The sequence below is a fragment of the Tamandua tetradactyla genome, chromosome X, assembly GCF_023851605.1.
Source record: "Tamandua tetradactyla isolate mTamTet1 chromosome X, mTamTet1.pri, whole genome shotgun sequence".
In the NCBI taxonomy this organism is placed as follows: domain Eukaryota; kingdom Metazoa; phylum Chordata; class Mammalia; order Pilosa; family Myrmecophagidae; genus Tamandua; species Tamandua tetradactyla.
Genome location: NC_135353.1, coordinates 159,297,049 through 159,324,780, shown reverse-complemented (window position 1 = coordinate 159,324,780; position 27,732 = coordinate 159,297,049). Strand labels below are relative to the sequence as shown.

Genomic DNA, 27,732 nt, shown 5'->3' with positions numbered 1-27,732 from the left:
TTATTGCTAAACGGCTATAGTAATTACTATAAAAGTGGTTCCCTATGTTTGTCTACAACTATTCCTGCTAGTTCCATGTTGGATACCCGTACTTATGAAGTCCTTTTCCACCTATCCACCTCTTCCCACACCTTCATTAACTTTTTTATCCTTTCTTCCCCCAAAAAAAACCCAAGCTGGTGAAACTTCAGGCTGTAAGTGCCTTGCGAGTCGCCTTACTTGTCAGGGTAACACAGTACTTGGTAAATACGGTTTAAATGGAGTGCGTGGTTACAGAAGAGTGCTCCTCCCCTAGCAGAAGGCTGGTTATGAACTCTTCCCTTTCTCTCAGGGGACCCAGAATTGAAAATGTAGGAAGATAGGCGGGGCCAAGATGGCGGCTTAGTGAGGTACACGCATCTTAGTTCCTCCTCCAGAGCAACTACTAGGTGAACAGAAACAGTGCAGAACAGCTCCCGGGGCCACGGCTGGGAATGGACACACAGCGTACCCCAGTCTGGACTGGCTAGACTGACTGCGAGACTCTGCTGTGGTGAGATCCCCGAGCGGCGCGTGATTCCCCGAGCGGCGGCAGCTGGCGGCTGGAGCACCTCCCTCCCTCCTTCCCGGGCCGGCTGAGAGTCTCGGAGAGGCAAGTTTCCCAAGCCGTGGCGGCCAGCACCCCTCTTTTGTGGGCAGCTTCCTGGACCGGCTACGAGTCTCGGATCAGAGGGCTACCCAAGCCGCGGTGGCCGGCAACCGGCGCCCCTCCCCCACAGGCGGCTTCCTGGTCCAGTGGTGAGTTCCCCAGGCCACGGCGGCCGGGACCGGCACCCCTCCAGGGAGAGGAGGGAATTTCCGACAGTGGCAGGGACTGGGTCCAAACAAACACCAATAGGGGCATTAATAATAGGAGCCACAGGGTCCCCTCAAGCCACGGCAGCTGACGCCCCCACCACGCGCGGCCCCCCGGACCAACTGAGAGAATTGGATCGGAAATCCCCAGGCCGCGGAGAACGGTGACCGGGGGGATCCCTTCCAAATATGTGAGACAAACGTGTGCCACGAGCACCACCTACTGGGCAGGATAAGAAAAACAGACCCAGAGATTTCACAGAAAAATCTTACAACCTGTTGGGTCCGACACCCAGGGAAATCTGACTAAATGCCCAGACGCCAGCAGAAGATAACGGTCCATGCTCAGAAGATTGAGAATATGGCCCAGTTAAAGGAACAAACCAATAGTTCAAATGAGATACAGGAGCTGAGACAACTAATGCTGAATATACGAACAGAAATGGAAAACCTCTTCAAAAATGAAATTGATAAATTGAGGGAGGACATGAAGAAGACATGGGCTGAACATAGGGAAGAAATAGAAAAACTGAAAAAACAAATCACAGAACTTATGGAAGTGAAGGATAAAGTAGAAAAGATGGAAAAAACAATGGATACCTACAATGATAGATTCAAAGAGACAGAAGATAGAATTAGTGATTTGGAGGATGGAACATCTGAATTCCAAAAAGAAACAGAAACTATCGGGAAAAGAATGGAAAAATTTGAACAGGGTATCAGGGAACTCAAGGACAATATGAAGCGCACAAATATACGTGTTATGGGTGTCCCAGAAGGAGAAGAGAAGGGAAAAGGAGGAGAAAAACTAATGGAAGAAATTATCACCGAAAATTTCCCAACTCTTATGAAAGACCTAAAATTACAGATCCAAGAAGTGCAGCGCACCCCAAAGAGATTAGACCCAAATAGGCGTTCTCCAAGACACTTACTAGTTAGAATGTCAGAGGTCAAAGAGAAAGAGAGGATCTTGAAAGCAGCAAGAGAAAAATAATCCATCACATACAAGGGAAACCCAATAAGACTATGTGTAGATTTCTCAGCAGAAACCATGGAAGCTAGAAGACAGTGGGATGATATATTTAAATTACTAAAAGAGAAAAACTGCCAACCAAGACTCCTATATCCAGCAAAATTGTCCTTCAAAAATGAGGGAGAAATTAAAACATTCTCAGACAAAAAGTCACTGAGAGAATTTGTGACCAAGAGACCAGCTCTGCAAGAAATACTAAAGGGAGCACTAGAGTCAGATACAAAAAGACAGAAGAGAGAGGTATGGAGAAAAGTGTAGAAAGAAGGAAAGTCAGATATGATATATATAATACAAAAGGCAAAATGGTAGAGGAAAATATTATCCAAACAGTAATACTAAATGTTAATGGACTGAATTTCCCAATCAAAAGACATAGACTGGCAGAATGGATTAAAAAACAGGATCCTTCCATATGCTGTCTACAGGAAACACATCTTAGAACCAAAGATAAACATAGATTGAAAATGAAAGGTTGGGAAAAGATATTTCATGCAAATAACAACCAGAAAAGAGCAGGAGTGGCTATACTAATATCCAACAAATTAGACTTCAAATGTAAAACAGTTAAAAGAGACAAAGAAGGACACTATATACTAATAAAAGGAACAATTAAACAAGAAGACATAACAATCATAAATCTTTATGCACCGAACCAGAATGCCCCAAAATAGGTGAGGAATACACTGCAAACACTGAAAAGGGAAATAGACACAAATACCATAATAGTTGGAGACTTCAATTCCCCACTCTCATCAATGGACAGAACATCTAGACAGAGGATCAATAAAGAAATAGAGAATCTGAATATTACTATAAATGAGCTAGACTTAACAGACATTTATAGGACATTATATCCCACAACAGCAGGATACACCTTTTTCTCAAGTGCTCATGGATCATTCTCAAAGATAGACCATATGCTGGGTCACAAAGCAAGTCTTAACAAATTTAAAAAGATTGAAATCATACACAACACTTTCTCGGATCATAAAGGAATGAAGTTGGAAATCAATAATAGGCCGAGTGCCAGAAAATTCACAAATACATGGAGGCTCAACAACACACTCTTAAACAACGAGTGGGTCAAAGAAGAAATTGCAAGAGAAATTACCAAATACCTCGAGGCGAATGAAAATGAAAACACAACATATCAAAACTTATGGGACGCAGCAAAGGCAGTGCTAAGAGGGAAATTTATTGCCCTAAATGCCTATATCAGAAAAGAAGAAAAGGCAAAAATGCAGGAATTAACTGTCCACTTGGAAGAACTGGAGAAAGAACAGCAAACTAATCCCAAAGCAAGCAAAAGGAAAGAAATTACAAAGATTAGAGCAGAAATAAATGAAACTGAAAACATGAAAACAATAGAGAAAATCAATAAGACCAGAAGTTGGTTCTATGAGAAAATCAATAAGATTGATGGGCCCTTAGCAAGATTGACAAAAAGAAGAAGAGAGAGGATGCAAATAAATAAGATCAGAAATGGAAGAGGAGACATAACTACTGACCTCACAGAAATAAAGGAGGTAATAACAGGATACTATGAACAACTTTACGCTAATAAATAAAACAATTTAGATGAAATGCACGGGTTCCTGGAAAGACATGAACAACCAACTTTGACTCAAGAAGACATAGATGACCTCAACAAACCAATCACAAGTAAAGAAATTGAATTAGTCATCCAAAAGCTTCCTAAAAAGAAAAGTCCAGGACCCCACGGCTTCACATGTGAATTCTATCAAACATTCCAGAAAGAATTAGTACCAACTCTCCTCAAACTCTTCAAAAAAATCGAAGCGGAGGGAAAACTACCTAATTCATTCTATGAAGCCAACATCACCCTCATACCAAAGCCAGGCAAAGATATTACAAAAAAAGAAAACTACAGGCCAATCTCTCTAATGAATATAGATGCAAAAATCCTCAATAAAATTCTAGCAAATCGTATCCAACAACACATTAAAACAATTATACATCATGACCAAGTAGGATTCATCCCAGGTATGCAAGGATAGTTCAACATAAGAAAATCAATTAATGTAATACACCATATCAACAAATCAAAGCAGAAAAATCACATGATCATCTCAATTGATGCAGAGAAGGCATTTGACAAGATTCAACATCCTTTCCTGTTGAAAACACTTCAAAAGATAGGAATACAAGGGAACTTCCTTAAAATGATAGAGGGAATATATGAAAAACCCACAGCTAATATCATCCTCAATGGGGAAAAATTGAAAACTTTCCCCGTAAGATCAGGAACAAGACAAGGATGTCCACTATCACCACTATTATTCAACATTGTGTTGGAGGTTCTAGCCAGAGCAATTAGACAAGAAAAAGAAATACAAGGCATCAAAATTGGAAAGGAAGAAGTAAAACTATCACTCTTTGCAGACGATATGATACTATACGTCGAAAACCTAGAAAAATCCACAACAAAGCTACTAGAGCTAATAAATGAGTACAGCAAAGTAGCAGGTTACAAGATCAACATTCAAAAATCTGTGGCATTTCTATACACTAGTAATGAACAAGCTGAGGGGGAAATCAAGAAACGAATCCCATTTACAATTGCAACTAAAAGAATAAAATACCTAGGAATAAATTTAACTAAAGAGACAAAAAACCTATATAAAGAAAACTACAAAAAACTGCTAAAAGAAATCACAGAAGACCTAAATAGATGGAAGGGCATACCGTGTTCATGGATTGGAAGACTAAATATAATTAAGATGTCAATCCTACCTAAATTGATTTACAGATTCAATGCAATACCAATCAAAATCCCAACAACTTATTTTTCAGAAACAGAAAAACCAATAAGCAAATTTATCTGGAAGGGCAGGGTGCCCCGAATTGCTAAAAACATCTTGAGGAAAAAAAAACGAAGCTAGAGGTCTCACGCTGCCGGACTTTAAGGCATATTATGAAGCCACAGTGGTCAAAACAGCATGGTATTGGCATAAAGATAGATATATCGACCAATGGAATCAAATAGAGTGCTCAGATATAGACCCTCTCATCTATGGACATTTGATCTTTGATAAGGCAGTCAAGCCAACTCACCTGGGACAGAACAGTCTCTTCAATAAATGGTGCCTAGAGAACTGGATATCCATATGCAAGAGAATGAAAGAGGACCCGTATCTCACACCCTATACAAAAGTTAACCCAAAATGGATCAAAGATCTAAACATTAGGTCTAAGACCATAAAACAGTTAGAGGAAAATGTAGGGAGATATCTTATGAAACTTACAATTGGAGGCGGTTTTATGGACCTTAAACCTAAAGCAAGAGCACTGAAGAAGGAAATAAATAAATGGGAACTCCTCAAAATTAAACACTTTTGTGCATCAAAGAACTTCATCAAGAAAGTAGAAAGACAGCCTACACAATGGGAGACAATATTTGGAAACGACATATCAGATAAAGGTCTAGTATCCAGAATTTATAAAGAGATTGTTCAACTCAACAACAAAAAGACAGCCAACCCAATTACAAAATGGGAAAAAGACTTGAACAGACACCTCTCAGAAGAGGAAACAAATGGCCAAAAGGCACATGAAGAGATGCTCAATGTCCCTGGCCATTAGAGAAATGCAAATCAAAACCACAATGAGATATCATCTCACACCCACCAGAATGGCCATTATCAACAAAACAGAAAATGACAAGTGCTGGAGAGGATGCGGAGAAAGAGGCACACTTATCCACTGTTGGTGGGAATGTCAAATGGTGCAACCACTGTGGAAGGCAGTTTGGCGGTTCCTCAAAAAGCTGAATATAGAATTGCCATACGACCCAGCAATACCATTGCTGGGAATCTACTCAAAGGAATTAAGGGCAAAAACTCAAATGGACATTTGCACACCAATGTTTATAGCAGCGTTATTTACAATTGCAAAGAGATGTAAACAGCCAAAATGTCCATGAACAGACGAGTGGCTAAACAAACTGTGGTATATACATACGATGGAACATTATGCAGCTTTAAGACAGGATAAACTTATGAAGCATGTAATAACATGGATGGACCTAGAGAACATTATGCTGAGTGAGTCTAGCCAAAAACTAAAGGACAAATACTGTATGGTCCCAATGATGTGAATCGACATTCGAGAATAAACTTGAAATATGTCATTGGTAACAGAGTCCAGCAGGAGTTAGAAACAGGGTAAGATAATGGGTAATTGGAGCTGAAGGGATACAGACTGTGCAACAGGACTAGATACAAAAACTCAAAAATGGACAGCACAATAATACCTAATTGTAAAGTAATCATGTTAAAACACTGAATGAAGCTGCATCTGAGCTATAGGTTTTTGTTTTGTTTTGTTTTGTTTTGTTTTTACTACTATTACTTTTATTTTTTTCTCTATATTAACATTCTATATCTTTTTCGGTTGTGTTGGTAGTTCTTCTAAACCGATGCAAATGTACTAAGAAACGATGATCATGCATCTATGTGATGATGTTAAGAATTATTGATTGCATATGTAGAATGGTATGATTTCTAAATGTTGGGTAAATTTCTTTTTTTCTGTTAATTAATAAAAAAAAAAAAGAAAGAAAGAAAATGTAGGAAGATAAGAGTGAGCCATCTCGTACCCTGAGGGTCAGTCTACGTGGGCATTTTCAGTACATGCTCTAGGCAGCAAGAGGGCGCTGGGTGCCCGGGAAAGGCCATGAGGCCAAACCAGCAGGAAGTGGAGGTGTGCCGCTCAGTCCACAGAGCATTCTAGCATTTCCAGGGCTGGCAGGATCTCGGCTCCACAGGTCGGGCTAGTGCACATGACTGGGTGAAAGGAAATCTGTTCCACAGATCGGGTTAGTGGACATGAAAACTGCCTGAAAGCAACGCTGTTCCAAAGACCGAGTTAGTGGACATGAAAACTGGCTGGAGGGTACACGGTTTCACCACCGGTCCCAGCTGTGTTTCTTACCCAGTCTCTGTTCATCAAATGTTGGAAAGCGGAGCTCAGAAAAACCCGAGAAATGTCACTTTTTCAGACGAGGATAATGGATCCGTGGCCTCGTTTCAGGTGGCTAAGAGCGCCAGCGTCTAGCACTAGGATCCAGGCCCGTTTCCCAGGAGCACGGCGGGCCCCGCCCGCTCCTCAGCAGTTTCCCAGGATCAGGTGCCGCCCGCCGAGGGGCGCCCGGGCCGAGCTCCGGGCAGGAAGGGCGGGGCTCGAGCGGAAAGGACAGGGCGTGGCCTAGAAGCGTCAGAGCAAGGAAGGGTGGAGCGGGGCTACTTCTCAGGGACCCGAGGGGCGTGCCAAGACGGATCTCAGGGAAAAGGCCCTTGCTAACTGTAGAGGCGTGGCCAAAGAGGGGCGCAGGGACGTGACCTCAGGAGGGGCGTGGCCGCGTCGGGAGGCACGTATCGAAGGCGGAAGTTGCTCCCGAGGCGTTTTAAGGCGCTACGTAAGGCCGTCTCGGGGGCGTGACCAGGATAATCGAAGGGAGGAGCCCCAGGCTTGAGGGGCGTGGCGAAGCGCGAGGGTGCGTAGCCAAGATGGCCGCGCCCGGGAGCCGAGGGTTTGGAAACCGGCGGCGAGGTTCGCGCTCATCTGAAACGCTCAGGTGAAGGAGGCAGCGAGGTGGAGCGGGGGCACGGCGGACCCTCGGAGGGCGGGACCCTCTCCTAAAACTTCGCCTCGCCTGGTTAACTAATGCCTCCAGCTTTCTCATCTCTTACACCGTTTGGAGATTACAGAACCGGCTTCTTGGACAGTGTTACTGACCAGCTGTTTCTCTGCTTTTCTCGTTCTGTATTTCTTGCTAAGGATTAGGGGTGTACATTGTGATGATATAAAACACTTCAGATCATGTAAACCTTTTATTCTGTTGAACTTCAGTTATAAATTTTGCACTTTGGTGCTGAACATGGTCTTCCAAGCTAGGAACGAAAATAAAGTTCCAACTTGAGCTCTCATCCAAGGTTAGGATGGAGAGGTTAAGAGCAAGGGAAAGTGTTGTGATGAAGGGCACTAGCTAAGTACTAAGAAAGTCTATTTAGGATTATTGGACTTTTTTGCCGTTTTAAAGAAATTAATAGTTTTAATATTCTGTAAGTAAACTATCACCAGAGACTGTTATATGCCAATAATTTTTATGGAGGGAAAACAAAAAAATTAATAGGAAATTTTTCTGTAAAAAAACAAAATCGCAGATAAATTGATGTGATGCCTGGGATTTGCTTCAAAATAATTTGGGGAAGGGGAGTGGAGGGTATCAATGAATATGATTGGCTATGAATGGATAACTGTTGAGATGATTTGCTATACTTTTATAGGTTTTACATCTTCTATAATAAAAAGTTTAGGGGAAAAAAGCAAAATCACATTGTAAATTGAGATGACCCCAAAGTCTACTACTCTTTAATCCTGCAAAATTAGTTGAGTTAATGAAAAGTGTTTGTAAACGAGGTGCTCTTATCTGGTTCCAGCTGCTATCAGGGTAATCTCTTTTTTTTTTTTTTTTTATTAACGGAAAGAAAACAAAAAGAAATTAACACAACATTTAGAAATCATACCGTTCTACATATGCACTCAGTAACTTAACATCATCACATAGATGCATGATCATCGTTTCTTAGTACATTTGCATCGGTTTAGAGGAACTAGCAACACAACAGAAAAAGATATAAAATGTTAATATAGAGAAAAGAAATAAAAGTAGTAATAATAGTAAAAAAAAAAACAACAAACAAACAAACAAGCAAACAAAAACAAAAAAACCCCTATAGCTCAGATGCAGCTTCATTCAGTGTTTTAACATGATTACTTTACAATTAGGTATTATTGTGCTGTCCATTTTTGAGTTTTTGTATCTAGTCCTGTTGCACAGTCTGTATCCCTTCAGCTTCAATTACCCATTGTCTTACCCTGTTTCTACCTCCTGCTGGTCTCTGTTACCAATGACATATTTCAAGTTTATTCTCGAATGTCCGTTCACATCAGTGGGACCATACAGTATTTGTCCTTTAGTTTTTGGCTGGATTCACTCAGCATAATATTCTCTAGGTCCATCCATGTTATTACATGGTTCATAAGTTTATCTTGTCTTAAAGCTGCATAATATTCCATCGTATGTATATACCACAGTTTGTTTAGCCATTCTTCTGTTGATGGACATTTTGGCTGTTTCCATCTCTTTGCAATTGTAAATAACGCTGCTATAAACATTGGTGTGCAAATGTCCGTTTGTGTCTTTGCCCTTAAGTCCTTTGAGTAGATACCTAGCAATGGTATTGCTAGGTCATATGGCAATTCTATATTCAGCTTTTTGAGGAACCGCCAAACTGCCTTCCACAGTGGTTGCACCCTTTGACATTCCCACCAACAGTGGATAAGTGTGCCTCTTTCTCCGCATCCTCTCCAGCACTTGTCATTTTCTGTTTTGTTGATAATGGCCATTCTGGTGGGTGTGAGATGATATCTCATTGTGGTTTTGATTTGCATTTCTCTAATGGCCAGGGACATTGAGCATCTCTTCATGTGCCTCTTGGCCATCCGTATTTCCTCTTCTGGTAGGTGTCTGTTCAAGTCTTTTTCCCATTTTGTAATTGGGTTGGCTGTCTTTTTGTTGTTGAGTTGAACAATCTCTTTATAAATTCTGGATACTAGACCTTTATCTGATATGTCGTTTCCAAATATTTTCTCCCATTGTGTAGGCTGTCTTTCTACTTTCTTGATGAAGTTCTTTGATGCACAAAAGTGTTTAATTTTGAGGAGCTCCCATTTCTTTCTTTCTTTCTTCAGTGCTCTTGCTTTAGGTTTAAGGTCCATAAAACCGCCTCCAGTTGTAAGATTCGTAAGATATCTCCCAATATTTTCCTCTAACTGTTTTATGGTCTTAGACCTAATGTTTAGATCTTTGATCCATTTTGAGTTAATTTTTGTATAAGGTGTGAGATACGGGTCTTCTTTCATTCTTTTACTTATGGATATCCTGTTCTCTAGGCACCATTTATTGAAGAGACTGTTCTGTCCCAGGTGAGTTGGCTTGACTGCCTTATCAAAGATCAAATGTCCATAGATGAGAGGGTCTATATCTGAGCACTCTATTCGATTCCATTGGTCGATATATCTATCTTTATGCCAATACCATGCTGTTTTGACCACTGTGGCTTCATAATATGCCTTAAAGTCCGGCATCGCTAGACCTCCAGCTACGTTTTTTTTCCTCAAGATGTTTTTAGCAATTCGGGGCAACCTGCCCTTCCAGATAAATTTGCTTACTGGTTTTTCTAATTCTGAAAAATAAGTTGTTGGGATTTTGATTGGTATTGCATTGAATCTGTAGATGAGTTTAGATAGGATTGACATCTTAATTATATTTAGTCTTCCAATCCATGAACATGGTATGCCCTTCCATCTATTTAGGTCTTCTGTGATTTCTTTTAGCAGTTTTTTGTAGTTTTCTTTATATAGGTTTTTTGTCTCTTTGGTTAAATTTATTCCTAGGTATTTTATTCTTTTAGTTGCAATTGTAAATGGGATTCGTTTCTTGATTTCCCCCTCAGCTTGTTCATTACTAGTGTATAGAAAAGCTACAGATTTTTGAATGTTGATCTTGTAGAGGGTAATCTCTTGAAAGTTCCCTAGCAGTCTTGGGAAGCCCAAGTCAGACTTTTTCCTGTCTTAAAAAAAGTAATTCCTCATCTCCTCAGAAATTTTGACATAAATGCCCCCTCCAAAAAAATGTACTCATACATGCACACATAAGGTAATTCTGACTTTGCTTTGAGAATTTCAAGCACCTTTGGGGCAGTCCGGATATACTTGGGTGTCGCTGGCCTCAAGACCCTGAGTTGGGAGTTAGGATGGAGGTGGGGAACGCAGGGATTCACGAACTTCCTCCAGGTCATTTTAATGTGGCCACCACGCCACACCTCCTCCCTGAGAACAGCTTGTTTGTTGGTAAAGGGATGCATACAGCAAAGCCCATGGTGTGGAGCCCAAAAGCTGGCTTCTTACCGAGCTGTGCTTCACTTTACAATAATTGTGCAGATTGCTCATTTATGATGAGTTAAAGAGCTATGCCCAGAGCCCTCAATTGTTTCTTGGCAAGGAGTAATATGAAATAACAATGCTTCCTGATTTCCTTGGACACTCCTAGTAAGGTGTGATTTTCTCTCTTTTCACTTACGTGCAGCCATTCCAAGGATAGCAGTACAGGACAGAAGAGCTAGTTCATGGCTAGTTAGTAGCAACTTAAGTCCATGAAAGGGAGTGGGAGTGGGGGGAAGTTGGTGGATGAAATCAGAATGTTTGCCTCATTGCTTAGCATCCCTGGAGATCATAATGTGGTTTTATATATCTATCTTATATTCTTCATGGAAAGAAGATGTCATAAGGCTGAAATAGGTAAGTGAAAAATGTCTTTAGTGTGACCTCCCTTTCTCTTTCTGTGCTTTTTGGAACCAACACCCCTGTACCACCTCCCCCCATCCTGCACTCCCACATAGCCAAACTACTGATGTGAACTGGTTTGGTGTATGCTTCCCTTGCCATAGTATGTGCATTTCAAGAGACCCTTAAAAGGAGAACTTAAGTGCCTGGAAGGATAATGCCTTGTCATTCTTGCATCCCAGCACCTAACACAATGCCTGAAGCAAAGTAAAAGATAATGAATGTTGAAATGAGTATGTTTAATGGCAGAATTTCAATTCCTGTGAGGCTGGATTAGGCTCATATTTGGGTGATTTCTATTTCAGATCAGAAAGGTCTTTGAGAATCCTTCATATTTTATAAGTAGAGATATGAAACTACCCTATTATAGAACAAACATTTAAAGGTGCTTCTGAAACTTTTAGAGTTTGAGAATTGGGTGATGGTGGCATCTGGGAAAAGAGAAAACTCTCAGTACTGTCCAAGAACGTTTGTCAGTCCCTTGATAGTTCTGGGTTCTTGGAATTAGGATCAACATCTTCTCCATCATCCCAGGAAGCCTCCTCTGGTCATTCAGCTGACTTTCATTGAACATCATGGTGTACAGGCACTGTGTCCCTAAGAGATGCAGCCATGACTGAGATACATGGTCCCTGCCCTCATGGGGCTTAGATGCTAGGGAGGATGGAGATGTAAAGTATCTTCCTAATCAGATACTGAATTCAACTGCTATGGGAATTCATCCCAAGAATCACGCTAAAACATTTGAAATCTAGATTTGGAGTGATGTGTAATCAAGAAAAAAAAAGTTTACCTTTCATTTCAAGACTTGTTTGTTCAATTGGTACAGCAAGAGGGCTTTTCAGAAAAAGTGGATGAAGCACTGTGTGGGGGTGGGGCCAGGGAGAAAGCATTTGAAGTTCATACCATAATTTCAGAACATAGTAGTCAAGGCCTTGGAGAAGATTGTGTTCTGAGACTTTCACTGTGAACCTGTGAGAAATAAAAATGTCCTGAATGCAGTGTTAAGTGTACCTTCAGATAGAATCTACTTCTTGATTATTTCGATTATTTCAGGGTTAACTTTCTCTATTTTCCCCATGCTACATCTAACACTGGCAGAGTCACGGATGATATTTAAGCACAGATTTCAGAACTGCCCAGGACTATTTTGGCAGGGTGTATCTTATTTTTTTAAGCAATGCAGAGCAGATTTATTGTTTTTATTTCTACTGCCTGGAGGGGGGTTAGTCTTTGGTTTCTTCCTACATGGAAATACCATGCTGGACAATTAATTGGCATTGCAGGGTTTAATTTATGAAACTGTATTGTAAACAGTGTTTTCATTCATGTGGATAAAGAAAATCGTTCCCCTGGCCCTCTGCTATTTACCAACCCTGAGGGGTTGGCAAAGCGAGTGACTCAGTCGTCCCAGGCCCGCCCCTGCACAGAGGAGACCAGTGAGGTTGAGGGACAAGAGAGGGTAAACCATAAACTCCCATTTGGGGCAGCCTCCCCCAGGATGTGTCGGGAGAGTCTGAAGTTGTTGTCCCACTTAGAGGTGTCCACGTTCTCTTCCATCTGGATGGCGCACAGCCTTTCCTCCTCTGCCCTCTTTCTTCCCCTAGGTTGTTAGGTTCCTGCGATTACCTGGGAGCTGCTCAAGACTCCCGGCTGGAGAGAGGGGGGATGAACAGCCTGCGGGTCCTGAGTCAGGTGCTTCCCCGCGGGTTGCTGTGGAGAAGGATGCAGATTCCCAGGCCCACACCGGTCAGGCCCTGCAGCCTCTACACCTGCACCTACAAAACCCGGAACCGAGCCTGTGAGTACACCGCCTCCCCAAAGACAGCAAGGAAGGCTGCTTGTTTTGGGAAACTCACACGTGCTAGGTGTTTGTCCACTTGATGTCACTGGCATTCAGTGTGTGCTCATAGGGCTTAAGGACCGTGAGAACGACTAATTGTTTCCCTGTTTGTCCTTTCAAAGAAAATGTGGAAAGTTCTTTTCCTGACCAATTCCAAAATGTTAAACTGATGGTATGCAGAAACTGTGAGAGGGAGAGCCGCAAATAGTTTGGAACCTGTTCTTTATTGTTCCTCTTTAGCAACTTCATTGTATTTAAGTTCACCCACAGACCACTTCTGTGACGCTTCTGTGTCTGGAAGTTGCATATTAATGTTTGCCAGCAGTTCAGGGGCTTCACGCTCAGAAATATCCTGTCCCTCAGTTACGAATTGTAGAGTCGGCCTGCAAGTGTGAGGTGGCGAATGGTCTCCCCTCATACTCCCATCTTGTTCCCCTTTTGGCACAGCAAGTTACAGCCTGTGCCCCAAAGTTACAGCCTGTGCCCCATGAGGCCAGGTTGCTCCCCCACAGCTCTCATCACTTGGGCATGGTGAGTCTGTGCTACAGGGAGGCGTCCTGTGCATTGTGGGGTGTTGTGGGGCACCCCCGCCTCTCCCCACTGGGCGTCACTAGCACCCCCTCTCCCACCCCCCAGAGTCAGAACAACCAAAAATGTCTCCAGACATTGCCACATGCGCTCTATGGACAAAATCACAGGGCTGAGAACCACTGAGGTGGTGGAGAGGGGACATGTGTGTGTTTGTAGAGAGACGGGTCTAGTTAACTGGCTAAGTACATGGTTTAAAGAGGACTCATATTCTCCATTGTTTTAAAAGAATCAACACAGTGTTTTCCAATGTCAGCGTCACCTTTGTCCCTTTAGGTTACTCTCTCTTGACCCCACATGCACATAGGAAAAAGAATTCACTCGTAATGTTATCTAGTTACCAAAGTTTACCTTTTTTTTTCTTAAAGAAAGTTAAAATTTAAAGGCCTAAAATCCAATATGCTGTGTCTTTAAAATTGTAGCTACTTTTGTGCTGACAAAAAAGAAAAATGGTGACTTGGGAAGGTGGAGGGTTCATTTGATTAATTTTCCACATCACATGAAGTGTTTTGTTTTATAAGGTAAGTGGAAAAATAGGTTGTACTTCATAGTTTGATTTTCCCTGTGACATAGTGTACTGTCCGTAAGTATTGTTTTTTATTAATTAAAAAAAATTAACAGAACATTTAGAAATCATTCCATTCTACATGTACAATCAGTAATTCTTAAAATCATCACATAGTTGCATATTCATCATTTCTTAGTACATTTGCATCGATTTAGAAAAAGAAATAAAAAGACAACAGAATAAGAATTAAAACGATAATAGAGAGAAAAAAAAACCTATACCTCACATGCAGCTTCATTCAATGTTTTAACATAATTGCATTACAATTAGGTAGTATTGTGCTGTCCATTTCTGATTTTTTATATGCAGTCCTGTTGCACAGTCTGTATACCTTCAGCTCCAATTACCCCTTCTCTTTTTTTTTTTTTAATTACGGGAAAAAAAATTAACCCAACATTTAGAAATCATACCATTCTACATATGCAATCAGTAATTCTTAACATCATCACATAGATGCATGATCATTGTTTCTTAGTACATTTGCATCGGTTTAGAAGAACCACCAACACAACCGAAAAAGATATAGAATGTTAATATAGAGAAAAAAATAAAAGTAATAATAGTAAAAACAAAACAAAACAAAAACCTATAGCTCAGATGCAGCTACATTCAGTGTTTTAACATGATTACTTTACAATTAGGTATTATTGTGCTGTCCATTTTTGAGTTTTTGTATCTAGTCCTGTTGCACAGTCTGTATCCCTTCAGCTCCAATTACCCATTATCTTACCCTGTTTCTACCTCCTGCTGGACTCTGTTACCAATGACATATTCCAAATTTATTCTCGAATGTCCGTTCACATCAGTGGGACCATACAGTATTTGTCCTTTAGTTTTTGGCTAGACTCACTCAGCATAATGTTCTCTAGGTCCATCCATGTTATTACATACTTCATAAGTTTATCCTGTCTTAAAGCTGCATAATATTCCATCGTATGTATATACCACAGTTTGTTTAGCCACTCTTCTGTTGATGGATATTTTAGCTGTTTCCATCTCTTTGCAATTGTAAATAACGCTGCTATAAACATTGGTGTGCAAATGTCCATTTGTGTCTTTGCCCTTAAGTCCTTTGAGTAGATTCCCAGCAATGGTATTGCTGGGTCGTATGGCAATTCTATATTCAGCTTTTTGAGGAACCGCCAAACTGCCTTCCACAGTGGTTGCACCATTTGACATTCCCACCAACAGTGGATAAGTGTGCCTCTTTCTCCGCATCCTCTCCAGCACTTGTCATTTTCTGTTTTGTTGATAATGGCCATTCTGGTGGGTGTGAGATGTTATCTCATTGTGGTTTTGATTTGCATTTCTCTAATGGCCAGGGACATTGAGCATCTCTTCATGTGCCTCTTGGCCATCCGTATTTCCTCTTCTGGTAGGTGTCTGTTCAAGTCTTTTTCCCATTTTGTAATTGGGTTGGCTGTCTTTTTGTTGTTGAGTTGAACAATCTCTTTATAAATTCTGGATACTAGACCTTTATCTGATATGTCGTTTCCAAATATTTTCTCCCATTGTGTAGGCTGTCTTTCTACTTTCTTGATGAAGTTCTTTGATGCACAAAAGTGTTTAATTTTGAGGAGCTCCCATTTATTTATTTCCTTCTTCAGTGCTCTTGCTTTAGGTTTAAGGTCCATAAAACCGCCTCCAGTTGTAAGATTCATAAGATATCTCCCAATATTTTCCTCTAACTGTTTTATGGTCTTAGACCTAATGTTTAGATCTTGATCCATTTTGAGTTAACTTTTGTATAGGGTGTGAGACATGGGTCTTCTTTCATTCTTTTGCATATGGATATCCAGTTCTCTAGGCACCATTTATTGAAGAGACTGTTCTGTCCCAGGTGAGTTGGCTTGACTGCCTTATCAAAGATCAAATGTCCATAGATGAGAGGGTCTATATCTGAGCACTCTATTCGATTCCATTGGTCGATATATCTATCTTTATGCCAATACCATGCTGTTTTGACCACTGTGGCTTCATAATATGCCTTAAAGTCAGGCAGCGCGAGACCTCCAGCTTCGTTTTTTTTCCTCAAGATGTTTATAGCAATTCGGGGCACCCTGCCCTTCCAGATAAATTTGCTTATTGGTTTTTCTATTTCTGAAAAATAAGTTGTTGGGATTTTGATTGGTATTGCATTGAATCTGTAGATGAGTTTAGATAGGATTGACATCTTAATTATATTTAGTCTTCCAATCCATGAACACGGTATGCCCTTCCATCTATTTAGGTCTTCTGTGATTTCTTTTAGCAGTTTTTTGTAGTTTTCTTTATATAGGTTTTTTGTCTCTTTAGTTAAATTTATTCCTAGGTATTTTATTCTTTTAGTTGCAATTGTAAATGGGATTCGTTTCTTGATTTCCCCTCAGCTTGTTCATTACTAGTGTATAGAAAAGCTACAGATTTTTGAATGTTGATCTTGTAACCTGCTACTTTGCTGTACTCATTTATTAGCTCTAGTAGTTTTGTTGTGGATTTTTCCGGGTTTTCGACATATAGTATCATATCGTCTGCAAAGAGTGATAGTTTTACTTCTTCCTTTCCAATTTTGATGCCTTGTATTTCTTTTTCTTGTCTAATTGCTCTGGCTAGAACCTCCAACACAATGTTGAATAATAGTGGTGATAGTGGACATCCTTGTCTTGTTCCTGATCTTAGGGGGAAAGTTTTCAATTTTTCCCCATTGAGGATGATATTAGCTGTGGGTTTTTCATATATTCCCTCTATCATTTTAAGGAAGTTCCCTTGTATTCCTATCTTTTGAAGTGTTTTCAACAGGAAAGGATGTTGAATCTTGTCAAATGCCTTCTCTGCATCAATTGAGATGGTCATGTGATTTTTCTGCTTTGATTTGTGGCTATGGTGTATTACATTAATTGATTTTCTTATGTTGAACCATCCTTGCATACCTGTGATGAATCCTACTTGGTCATGATGTATAATTGTTTTAATGTGTTGTTGGATACGATTTGCTAGAATTTTGTTGAGGATTTTTGCATCTATATTCATTAGAGAGATTGGTCTGTAGTTTTCTTTTTTTGTAATATCTTTGCCTGGTTTTGGTATGAGGGTGATGTTGGCTTCATAGACTGAATTAGGTAGTTTTCCCTCCACTTCGAATTTTTGAAGAGTTTGAGGAGAGTTGGTACTAATTCTTTCTGGTATGTTTGGTAGAATTCACATGTGAAGCCGTCTGGTCCTGGACTTTTCTTTTTAGGAAGCTTTTGAATGACTAATTCAATTTCTTTACTTGTGATTGGTTTGTTGAGGTCATCTATGTCTTCTTGAGTCAAAGTTGGTTGTTCATGTCTTTCCAGGAACCCGTCCATTTCATCTAAATTGTTGTATTTATTAGCGTAAAGTTGTTCATAGTATCCTGTTATTACCTCCTTTATTTCTGTGAGGTCAGTAGTTATGTCTCCTCTTCCATTTCTGATCTTATTTATTTGCATCCTCTCTCTTCTTCTTTTTGTCAATCTTGCTAAGGGCCCATCAATCTTATTGATTTTCTCATAAAACCAACTTCTGGTCTTATTGATTTTCTCTATTGTTTTCATGTTTTCAATTTCATTTATTTCTGCTCTGATCTTTGTTATTTCTTTCCTTTTGCTTGCTTTGGGATTAGTTTGCTGTTCTTTCTCCAGTTCTTCCAAGTGGACAGTTAATTTTTGCCTTTTCTTCTTTTCTGATATAGGCATTTAGGGCAATAAATTTCCCTCTTAGCACTGCCTTTGCTGCATCCCATAAGTTTTGATATGTTGTGTTTTCATTTTCATTCGCCTCGAGGTATTTACTAATTTCTCTTGCAATTTCTTCTTTGACCCACTCGTTTAAGAGTGTGTTGTTGAGCCTCCACGTATTTGTGAATTTTCTGGCACTCCGCCTATTATTGATTTCCAACTTCATTCCTTTATGATTTGAGAAAGTGTTGTGTATGATTTCAATCTTTTTAAATTTGTTAAGACTTGCTTTGTGACCCAGCATATGGTCTGTCTTTGAGAATGATCCATGAGCACTTGAGAAAAAAGTGTATCCTGCTGTTGTGGGATGTAATGTCCTATAAATGTCTGTTAAGTCTAGCTCATTTATAGTAATATTCAGATTCTCTATTTCTTTATTGATCCTCTGTCTAGATGTTCTGTCCATTGATGAGAGTGGGGAATTGAAGTCTCCAACTATTATGGTATATGTGTCTATTTTCCTTTTTAGTGTTTGCAGTGTATTCCTCATGTATTTTGGGGCATTCTGGTTCGGTGCGTAAATATTTATGATTGTTATGTCTTCTTGTTTAATTGTTCCTTTTATTAGTATATAGTGTCCTTCTTTGTCTCTTTTAACTGTTTTACATTTGAAGTCTAACTTGTTGGATATTAGTATAGCCACTCCTGCTGTTTTCTGGTTGTTATTTGCATGAAATATCTTTTCCCAACCTTTCACTTTCAACCTATGTTTATCTTTGGGTCTAAGATGTGTTTCCTGTAGACAGCATATAGAAGGATCCTGTTTTTTAATCCATTCTGCCAGTCTATGTCTTTTGATTGGGGAATTCAGTCCATTAACATTTAGTGTTATTACTGTTTGGATAATATTTTCCTCTACCATTTTGCCTTTTGTATTATGTATATCATATCTGACTTTCCTTCTTTCTACACTCTTCTCCATGCCTCTCTCTTCTGTCTTTTTGTATCTGACTCTAGTGCTCCCTTTAGTATTTCTTGCAGAGCTGGTCTCTTGGTCACAAATTCTCTCAGTGACTTTTTGTCTGAGAATGTTTTAATTTCTCCCTCATTTTTGAAGGACAATTTTGCTGGATATAGGAGTCTTGGTTGGCAGTTTTTCTCTTTTAGTAATTTAAATATATCATCCCACTGTCTTCTAGCTTCCATGGTTTCTGCTGAGAAATCTACACATAGTCTTATTGGGTTTCCCTTGTATGTGATGGATTGTTTTTCTCTTGCTGCTTTCAAGATCCTCTCTTTCTCTTTGACCTCTGACATTCTAACTAGTAAGTGTCTTGGAGAATGCCTATTTGGGTCTAATCTCTTTGGGGTGCGCTGCACTTCTTGGATCTGTAATTTTAGGTCTTTCATAAGAGTTGGAAAATTTTCAGTGATAATTTCTTCCATTAATTTTTCTCCTCCTTTTCCCTTCTCTTCTCCTTCTGGGACACCCATAACACGTATATTTGTGCGGTTCATATTGTCCTTGAGTTCCCTGATACCCTGTTCAAATTTTTCCATTCTTTTCCCGATAGTTTCTGTTTCTTTTTGGAATTCAGATGTTCCATCCTCCAAATCACTAATTCTATCTTCTGTCTCTTTGAATCTATCATTGTAGGTATCCATTGTTTTTTCCATCTTTTCTACTTTATCCTTCAGTTCCATAAGTTCTGTGATTTGTTTTTTCAGTTTTTCTAGTTCTTCTTTATGTTCAGCCCATGTCTTCTTCATGTCCTACCTCAATTTATCGATTTCGTTTTTGAAGAGGTTTTCCATTTCTGTTCGTATATTCAGCATTAGTTGTCTCAGCTCCTGTATCTCATTTGAACTATTGGTTTGTTCCTTTGACTGGGCCATATTTTCAATTTTTTGAGCGTGATCCGTTATCTTCTGCTGGCGTCTGCGCATTTAGACAGATTTCCCTGGATGTTGGATCCAAAGTTTGGAGGATTTTTCTGTGAAATCTCTGGGTTCTGTTTTTCTTATCCTGCCCAGTAGGTGGCGCTCGTGGCACACGTTTGTCTGCGGATCCCACCAGTAAAAGGTGCTGTGGGACCTTTAACTTTGGAAAACTCTCGCCGTCCGGGAGGTCCACTAGCCGAAGCGGCTTGGAAGAGTGCCAGCCGGCTCGGGGTCCGAACACGGGGAGGGTCGCTGGCCGCCGCAGCCTGGGAAATCGCCCGTCCGAATTTCCTAGTCAGCCCAGGGCGCCAAGCATGGCGGGAGGGCGCCAGCCGCAGCGGCCCGCCCAGGAGAGTGCACCCTTCCCGGGGAGTCACGGGTTTGGAAGGGCCCCCCCCCATCACCGTTCTCCGCTGCCTGGGGATTACCGATCCAATTCTCTCAGTTGGTCCGGGGGGCTGCGCGTGGTGTGGGTGCTAGCCGCCGCGGTTTGAGGGAACCGCCTGTCTAATTCTCCCAGCCAGCCCAGGAAGGGGGAAGGGAGTGACTCCGGCCGCTTGCCGCCCCGCCCGGTGAAGCCCACGCCCCTCGGCGATCTCACCAGAGCGGGTGCTCTCAGCCAGCCAGCCGTTCCAGGATGGGGTACGCTGTCTTTTTTATCTCTGTCGTGGCTTTGGGAGCTGTTCTGTATCGTTTCTACTCCCTTAGTAGCTGTTCTGGAGGAGAAACTAAGTTCCGTGCTTCTTACTAAGCTGCCATCATCTCCGGAAGTCTGTCCGTAAGTATTTTTATCAGTGTTCTTTATCTTCCTCGTTTGGTCCACAAGTATGGATTGAAAGCCAGTTCATTTCTTTCTGGCTCTTGCAGAGCCGTGGGGAAGGCCAGTGATTAAGCATACATGGGTATAATTATAGTTATAACCATTTATTAAAATATTTTTAAAAAAAACAGAGTGCTTTGATTAAAATATAATAATGGTAGGAGGTCTTTTTATGAGTGTAATCAGAGAAAACTTTGCTGAGGAGGTGACAGTTAAGCCCTAGACCTAAAGATAAAAGGATCAAAACCTGAGCTGAATGAGGGGAAATTGTTTCCTGCAGAGGAGCAGGAATGAGCTTTCCAAGTTTGAAGAGCTGAAAGAGGAACACATGCCGAGGCTGAAATAATAGGTAGTATTAGCCCCAAAATAAATCAAAGCCAGGACTAGTCAGATAATCACTACAAGCATGTCCTCTCCACAAAAGGCAAAGGGTTTTTTTTTTTTTCTCATCAACAACCAACTATTGACACATCTTTATGACAGTATACCTTAACTCACTTAAACCATGGTTGATATAATTGGGATCTCTGTTTCTTTTGTTTTGATTTTTACATACAAGAGCACTAATCCTGAAAATGAAGGGTCTGTTACTCAGAACACTTAATCATCTTCCTATTTTAAGGGCAAGTATGAGCAACTACCAAGAAATCATTTCCATCTCTATTTTGTTAAACTGAAAGAAGAGGACAGGAAGGGAAAACAAAAGTATGTGTTTATCTTTAGCAAAACCAGGCTTTGCCAGAAAGTTGACTTTACCACGGAGACACTGACTGAGGCTCCCCCAGGAATGAGGTGCTCTGGGTTCCTGAAGAAGATAAATAAGGGAAAGACAGCCTTCTGGAATCTGAACTTAAAAATCTGAAAGCATAAATTGTTACGTTATGGTTCCTAAAGAGCAATTGAATGAAAAGGCCCAGCGTTCTTGGGCTAGTGTTTGTATGGGTATGAGAGGTGATTCTGTCTGCTTCCTGAACATTTAAGGCTGAAGAGGGCATATGAGGGATGTGAGCATTCTTCTAGTTCTTCCCTAGTATGCTGGTTTGAAAGGAATTATGTCCCCTAGAAAAGCCATGTTTTAATCAAAATCCCATTTTGTAAAGGCAGAATAATCCCTATTCAATACTGTATGTTTGAATCTGTAATTAGATCATCTCCCTGGAGATGTAACCCAATCAAGAGTAGTTGTTAAACTAGATTAGGTGACGACGTGTCTCCATCCATTTGGGTGGGTCTTGATTAGTTTCTGGAGTCCTATAAAAGAGGAAACATTTTGAGCATGAGGGGGATTCGGAGACAGCAGAGAGTGCTGCAGCAATACGAAGCACAGAGTTCACAGCCAGCTCCCTTTGGAGATGAAGAAGGAAAACGCATCCCGGGGAGTTTCATGAAACCGGAAGCCAGGAGAGAAAGCAAGCAGATGACTCTGTGTTCGCCATGTGCCCTTCCAGCTGAGAGAGGAACCCTGACAGTATTCGCCATGTGCCTTCTCACTTGAGAGAGAAACCCTGAACTTCATTGGCCTTCTTGAACCAAATTATCTTTCCCTGGATACCTTTGATTGAACATTTCTATTGACTTGTTCTAACTGGGACATTTTCTCGACCTTAGTACTGTAAACTAGCAACTCATTAAATTCCCTTTTTTAAAAGCCATTCTGTTTCTGGTATATTGCATCTTGGCAGCTAGCAAACTAGAACACCTAGTCTTCACAGGAAGAGACCCTTATAGAAATGGTTTTGAAGGGTGTGAACTTTGAAATTATCAGCCACTCCTGAGTGTCTCAGAGCAGAAACACCACATAGTCTTTTTGTACCATGCAACTTAAAAACTGAATCAGGGTGGTGCAATGGTGGCTCAGTGGCAGAATTCTCACCTGACATGCCAGAGACCCAGGTTCGATTCCTGGTGCCTGCCCATGCAAGAAAAATTAAAAAAACTGAATAAGAGTATTTTAGAGCTTTCTAGAGTTTAAAAATATAATGTGATTTGAGTCAAATATGATTTTTTTCAACAATAGCAATGAAATATTCAATAATTACATTTAAGGGTATATATTGAATAAGGCATTACAGGGCAACAAAGGAGGAAGATATGGTCCTGCCTTCCAGCAATTTCCATTCTAACACATTATAATATGAAGGTATTGCCCTGTTCAAATGCACTTTCCGTTTTGGGTTTCTAAAACAGAAAGTTCTTATTCTTCTCTAGGGAACAAATTCTGTTATAAGAGAAAAACAAATAAAAACATTGGGTTCAAAAACAATAGGCTGAGCCCCCAATCTTGGGGTTTGTTCATATGAAACTTAACCCCGCAAAGGATGGCTAAACCTATGTAAAATTAGACCTAAGAGTCACCCCCAAGAGAACCTCTTTTGTTGTTCATATGTAGCCCCTCTCTCTCAGCCAATATGACAAGCAAACTCACAACCCTCCCCCTCTCTACATGGGACATGACTCCGAGGGGTGTGGACCTTCCTGGCAATGTGGGACAGAAATCCTAGAATGAGCTGGGACTCAGCATTGAAGGATTGAGAAAACCTTCTCGACTGAAAGGGGAAAGAGAGAAATGAGACAAAATAAAGTGTCAATGGCTGAGAGATTCGAAACAGAGTCGAGAGGTTATCCTAGAGGTTATTCTTATACATTAAATAGATATCACCTTTTTAGTTAAGGCGTAACAGAGAGGCTGGAGGGAACTGCCTGAAAATGTAGAGCTGTGTTCCAGTAGCCATGTTTCTTGAAGATGATTATATAATGATATAACTTCCGCAGTGTGACTGTATGATTGTGAAAACCTTGTGTCTGATGCTTCTTTTATGTACCTTCTGGACAGATGAGTAAAACATATGGATTAAAAATAAATAAGTAATAGGGGGAACAAATATTAAAATAAATTTAGTAGATTGAAATGCTAATGATCAATGAAAGGGAGGGGTAAGAGGTATGGTATGTATCAATTTTTTTCTGTTTTCTTTTTATTTCTGTTTCTGAATTGGTGCAAATGTTCCAAGAAATTATCATAATGATGAATATACAACTATGTGATGATATTGTGAATTACTGATTATGTATGTAGAATGGAATGATCATATGGTAAGAATGTTTGTGTTGGTATGTTGGTACCTTTAATAAATAAAATAAATTTTAAAAAACATTGGGTTCATATGTCTCCAGATATAGGAGAGTACTGTTTAGGTGATGTAGAAAAGTAAAGAACACTTTGAGTTTTCATAGCTCTTGACTCTAGATAAGGGATCCTCAACTGTTGTTGACATTCTGGAGTGGATAATTCTTTGTTGTGGGGGCTGTTCTTAGCATTACATGATGTCTAGCAGCATCCTTGCAGTCTACCCACTAGATATCCGTACCACCCTACAGCCCTCAATGGTGACAACCAAAAATGTCTCCGGGGGACAAAATCGCCTGTGGTTAAGAAACACCAGTTTTGCACACGTAATTCCTCCCAACAACACTCAGAGGAGATCCCCTGCTCCAGATTCACTAGAATAAACGGAGAAAACATTTTGAGCTGTGTCCCCACTGCAGAGCATCAGAAACACATAGTCATTTGCAGAAACAAAGCATGTGCATGAATCTGTCCTAAGCTGTAGGTCTTCCAGAAGCTGCCCACAGGTAGCCGGAGCACCTCTGGACCACTGCTGGGCCTGGACACCCCCTGAGAATCATTGCCTTAACATCTGATTTCTGAGTGAGTAGTTTTCACCGCTAAACAGTGACTCAGTGTGACTCAGTGGCACCTTCTTTCTGGCAGGACACCCTTCTGGAATTTGAGTCATTTGACCCTTCCTGCCTGATGCCCACCTGCTCTGATTACTGACCTACTTGGGATCTCTGACTACCCCGCCACTCTATGAAGCCATCATCTGGGTCATCAGGAAGCAACTGATAGAGGTTGGCCATGATCAGGTAAGTTCTCTCCACAATTTCCATGTGAAGAAACTCAAGTGTACTTGTTTAAAATAAGGCTAGGCTCAAAATTTGGCATCAGTTTTTAACATCTTGTAATGCTTATACGTTTTTATTAAAATGTGTCAACATCTTGTCTCAGTTTGGACATGAATTAAAGGATGCTTCAGCTTAACTAGAGAGGAATTAAAACATATGAGAACATAAGCTTTTGACTTTCATACTTGACAATGACATATGTTTTACTGTATATGCATTATGTATTTTATCTATAAATGTGAATCTATATAAATTAAAACCCTTTTACATGGAAAAATGAAGGCTAGAAATGGATGTGTTCCAAACTTGTAATTCTTTCAGGGAATTGTCATATGGAATCTCAGGATAAAAAAAAATAATAAGCCAACACTGTCTGTCCAGAAATTTTATTCTGTCAGTTGTTTTGACTCGAAATTTGGCTTTTCATCAGAAACTAAGCTCAAGTGGTGGTTACTATGTCAATATACAACCTTGTGTTTAATTCACACTGTAACTAAACTGCAATAATAACTGCTTTTACTTGTTTGTGTGGGGTTTTCATGGATTAAAAAACATCTTCACAAGAATGAGAACTTCTGTATTCTTTTTTATGAAGTCAGGATAACATTGATGCCAAAGCCCATCAAAGATTGGACTAAAAAACAAAAGTAAGCAATAGGCCAATATCTCTGAGGATTATTAAAACAAAAAATACAAGGGAAATAAAATGTTAGAAACATAATCCAGTAGTACATCAGAAGAAATATATACTTTGTCCAGGTAGGGTTTATTCCAGTAATGAAGGGATGGTTTGATATGAGGAATGATATGAATATACTTCATCACGTCAGCAAATCTAAAGATAATCATATTATGATTTCCATAGATTCCTAAAAGTAATTTGACAATGTTCCACAAGCATTTAAAAATTTTTGAAAATAAAACAAAAATGAAGACAGAGTTTCCTAACTTGATAAAATAGATTTATCTCAACTCAAAAGTAATTAGAGTAATTAGTAATTAATGTGGAATAGGTATATCTATTTACCACACTATTATCATATTAATTAAATTCTGGAAGTAGCCAATAACATTAGACAAAAAAGAATTTAAAGAAAAGTAGAGAAACACCAAAAACTAAAAAATAATTCAGCAATTAGTGAAGTACCATATTTATTGAAACCAATATCTTCTACATATATAAATCACATTAGAATATAAGATGGAAGAAGGAACTCTACTTAAAATGGAAACTAAAAAAAAATACCTTGGAATAAACTTAACATGAACTGTTACCATTAAAACTTTAAAACATATCTGACGGACACGCAAGAAAACTTGAACTAATGAAACCATGTCATGTTATTGACTAGGAAGACAGCATAAAGACATTGTTCTTTTTAATTAGGAAAACTTTATTAATGTTGAAAGAAATGTTTATATTTACAATGACAATGAGTAATCAAAGGCCAAGAGAATCTTGCTCATAACAATTGACATAAAATCTCTCTTCCCAGTGTAGGGATGCTTGAAAGATGTAGATTCCATGGGTGGTCCTTTACCCAAACTCTTGCAAAATTCAGTCCACTGCACACCAAAAACAAATCAATTTCATATCTTCTGACTGACATTAGAGTTTCCTATGAAATAAGTTACAAAACTCAGTTTCATTGGTACCTTTTAAATTGCAACTTCAAATTACAAAATTAGAATAGACCGTGTCTGTGTGTCCATCCTCAGTTTTGTCTGGGGTTCCACCAAGTGCACACCAGCAACAGCTAGGGAAGCCTGATTCTCCAGCACAGTTGCATCTGACATCCTTCCCCTTCTCAGGCCTTCCGTCACCTCCAAGTCATGTGAAGTGGGAGTCTGAGTCTTCCCTGCCATGTGGGGTCTCACTCCCCCTAAGGACATCTTTGATGTCAGTTTTCCTTAAGTAATGAGTTGTTATCCTCCATAAATTTAATGGTTCTAATAAATACCAGCAGAATTATTTAAATAGATATGTTATTTCTAAACTTTGTGGTAAAAAACAAACAAGTGTGAATATCCAGGAAAAATTCTTTAAAAAGAAAATGAGGGATGATCAGAATCATGACTATAAAGCCCCAATAGTTAAATAGCATGATAACAATGGAACAAAATAGTAAGTGCAAACATATACTCCAAAATGTATGTGAATTTAGTTTATGATAAAGGTAGCATCTCAGCTTAGTAGAGGGGAGAGAGTATTCAATAAATGGTATTGGGGAACAACTAAGCAGACATATGAGAAAACAATTTAATCCATCATTCAAACCTTACACAAAGAATATATTCCAAATGGAACAAAGCTTTAAATGTAAAAATATACCACCATAAAAGTACTAGGATAAGCATAGGAAACTCCTTTCATATCTCCAAATGGGGAAAGCATTTTCATTCAATCAGCTGCTATTTATTGAATGCCTACCATATGCCAGGGATTCTTCCAGGTGTTTGAGACACAGCAGTGAAGAAAAGAGAGAAAGAGCTGATTTCTCTAATATGTAAAGAGTGCCTCAAAATCAGTTGTTAGAAGACCAACAGCACTCAAACACTGCAGATTCTGAAGTTAATGGGCCAAGTTCTTTTTTTTTTTTTGGGTGCATGGTCCAGGAATCGAACCTGGGTCTCCCACATGAAAGGTGGGCATTCTAACCACTGAACTACCTGTGCACCCAATGGACCAGGTTCTTGATCTTGAGGCTTACTCTTATGAAACTTATTTCTGTAAAGGAGAAACCAAACCTACCTATAATTATGCCTAAGAGTTACTTCCAGAGAACCTTTTTTGTTGCTCAGATGTGGCCTCTCTCACTAAACCCAACTCTGCAAGTAAAATAATCGCCTTCCCCCCTATGTGGGACATGCCTTCCAAGGGTGAAATTCTCCCTGGCAACATGAGATATGATTCCCAGGAATGAGCCTGACTCTGGCACCATGGGATTGACAATGCCTTCCTGACCAAAAAGGGAAAAAGAAATGTAAAAAAATAAGCTATCAGTGGCTAACAGAGTTCAAATAGAGTCA

At 39.9% G+C, this 27,732-nt stretch overlaps 2 protein-coding genes across 2 annotated transcripts in view; one reads left to right on the top strand and one right to left on the bottom strand.

The window, feature by feature from the left end:
* CLTRN (collectrin, amino acid transport regulator) overlaps positions 1-7,095 on the bottom strand; it is a 70,527-nt gene extending 63,432 nt beyond the window's left edge. Inside the window, exon 1 of the mRNA XM_077146383.1 lies at positions 6,821-7,095. The gene's annotated coding sequence lies outside the window, so the exon portion shown is untranslated. The remainder of the gene's footprint in view (positions 1-6,820) is intronic.
* Positions 7,096-7,385: 290 nt separating this feature from the next.
* LOC143670613 (carbonic anhydrase 5B, mitochondrial-like) lies at positions 7,386-25,178 on the top strand. The gene is made up of 3 exons (XM_077145508.1): positions 7,386-7,463; positions 12,904-13,097; positions 24,509-25,178. Coding segments are annotated over exons 1-3 (264 nt in total). The 5' UTR covers positions 7,386-7,395; the 3' UTR covers positions 24,511-25,178.
* Positions 25,179-27,732: the final 2,554 nt, after the last annotated feature.

Excerpts from the sequence above, each read along its gene's own strand:
- LOC143670613 (XM_077145508.1), top strand. The coding sequence starts at position 7,396 with ATGGCCGCGCCCGGGAGCCGAGGGTTTGGAAACCGGCGGCGAGGTTCG. Across the intron at positions 7,464-12,903 it reads CGCTCATCTGAAACGCTCAG|GTTGTTAGGTTCCTGCGATT; the intron begins GTGAAGGAGGCA and ends TTCTTCCCCTAG.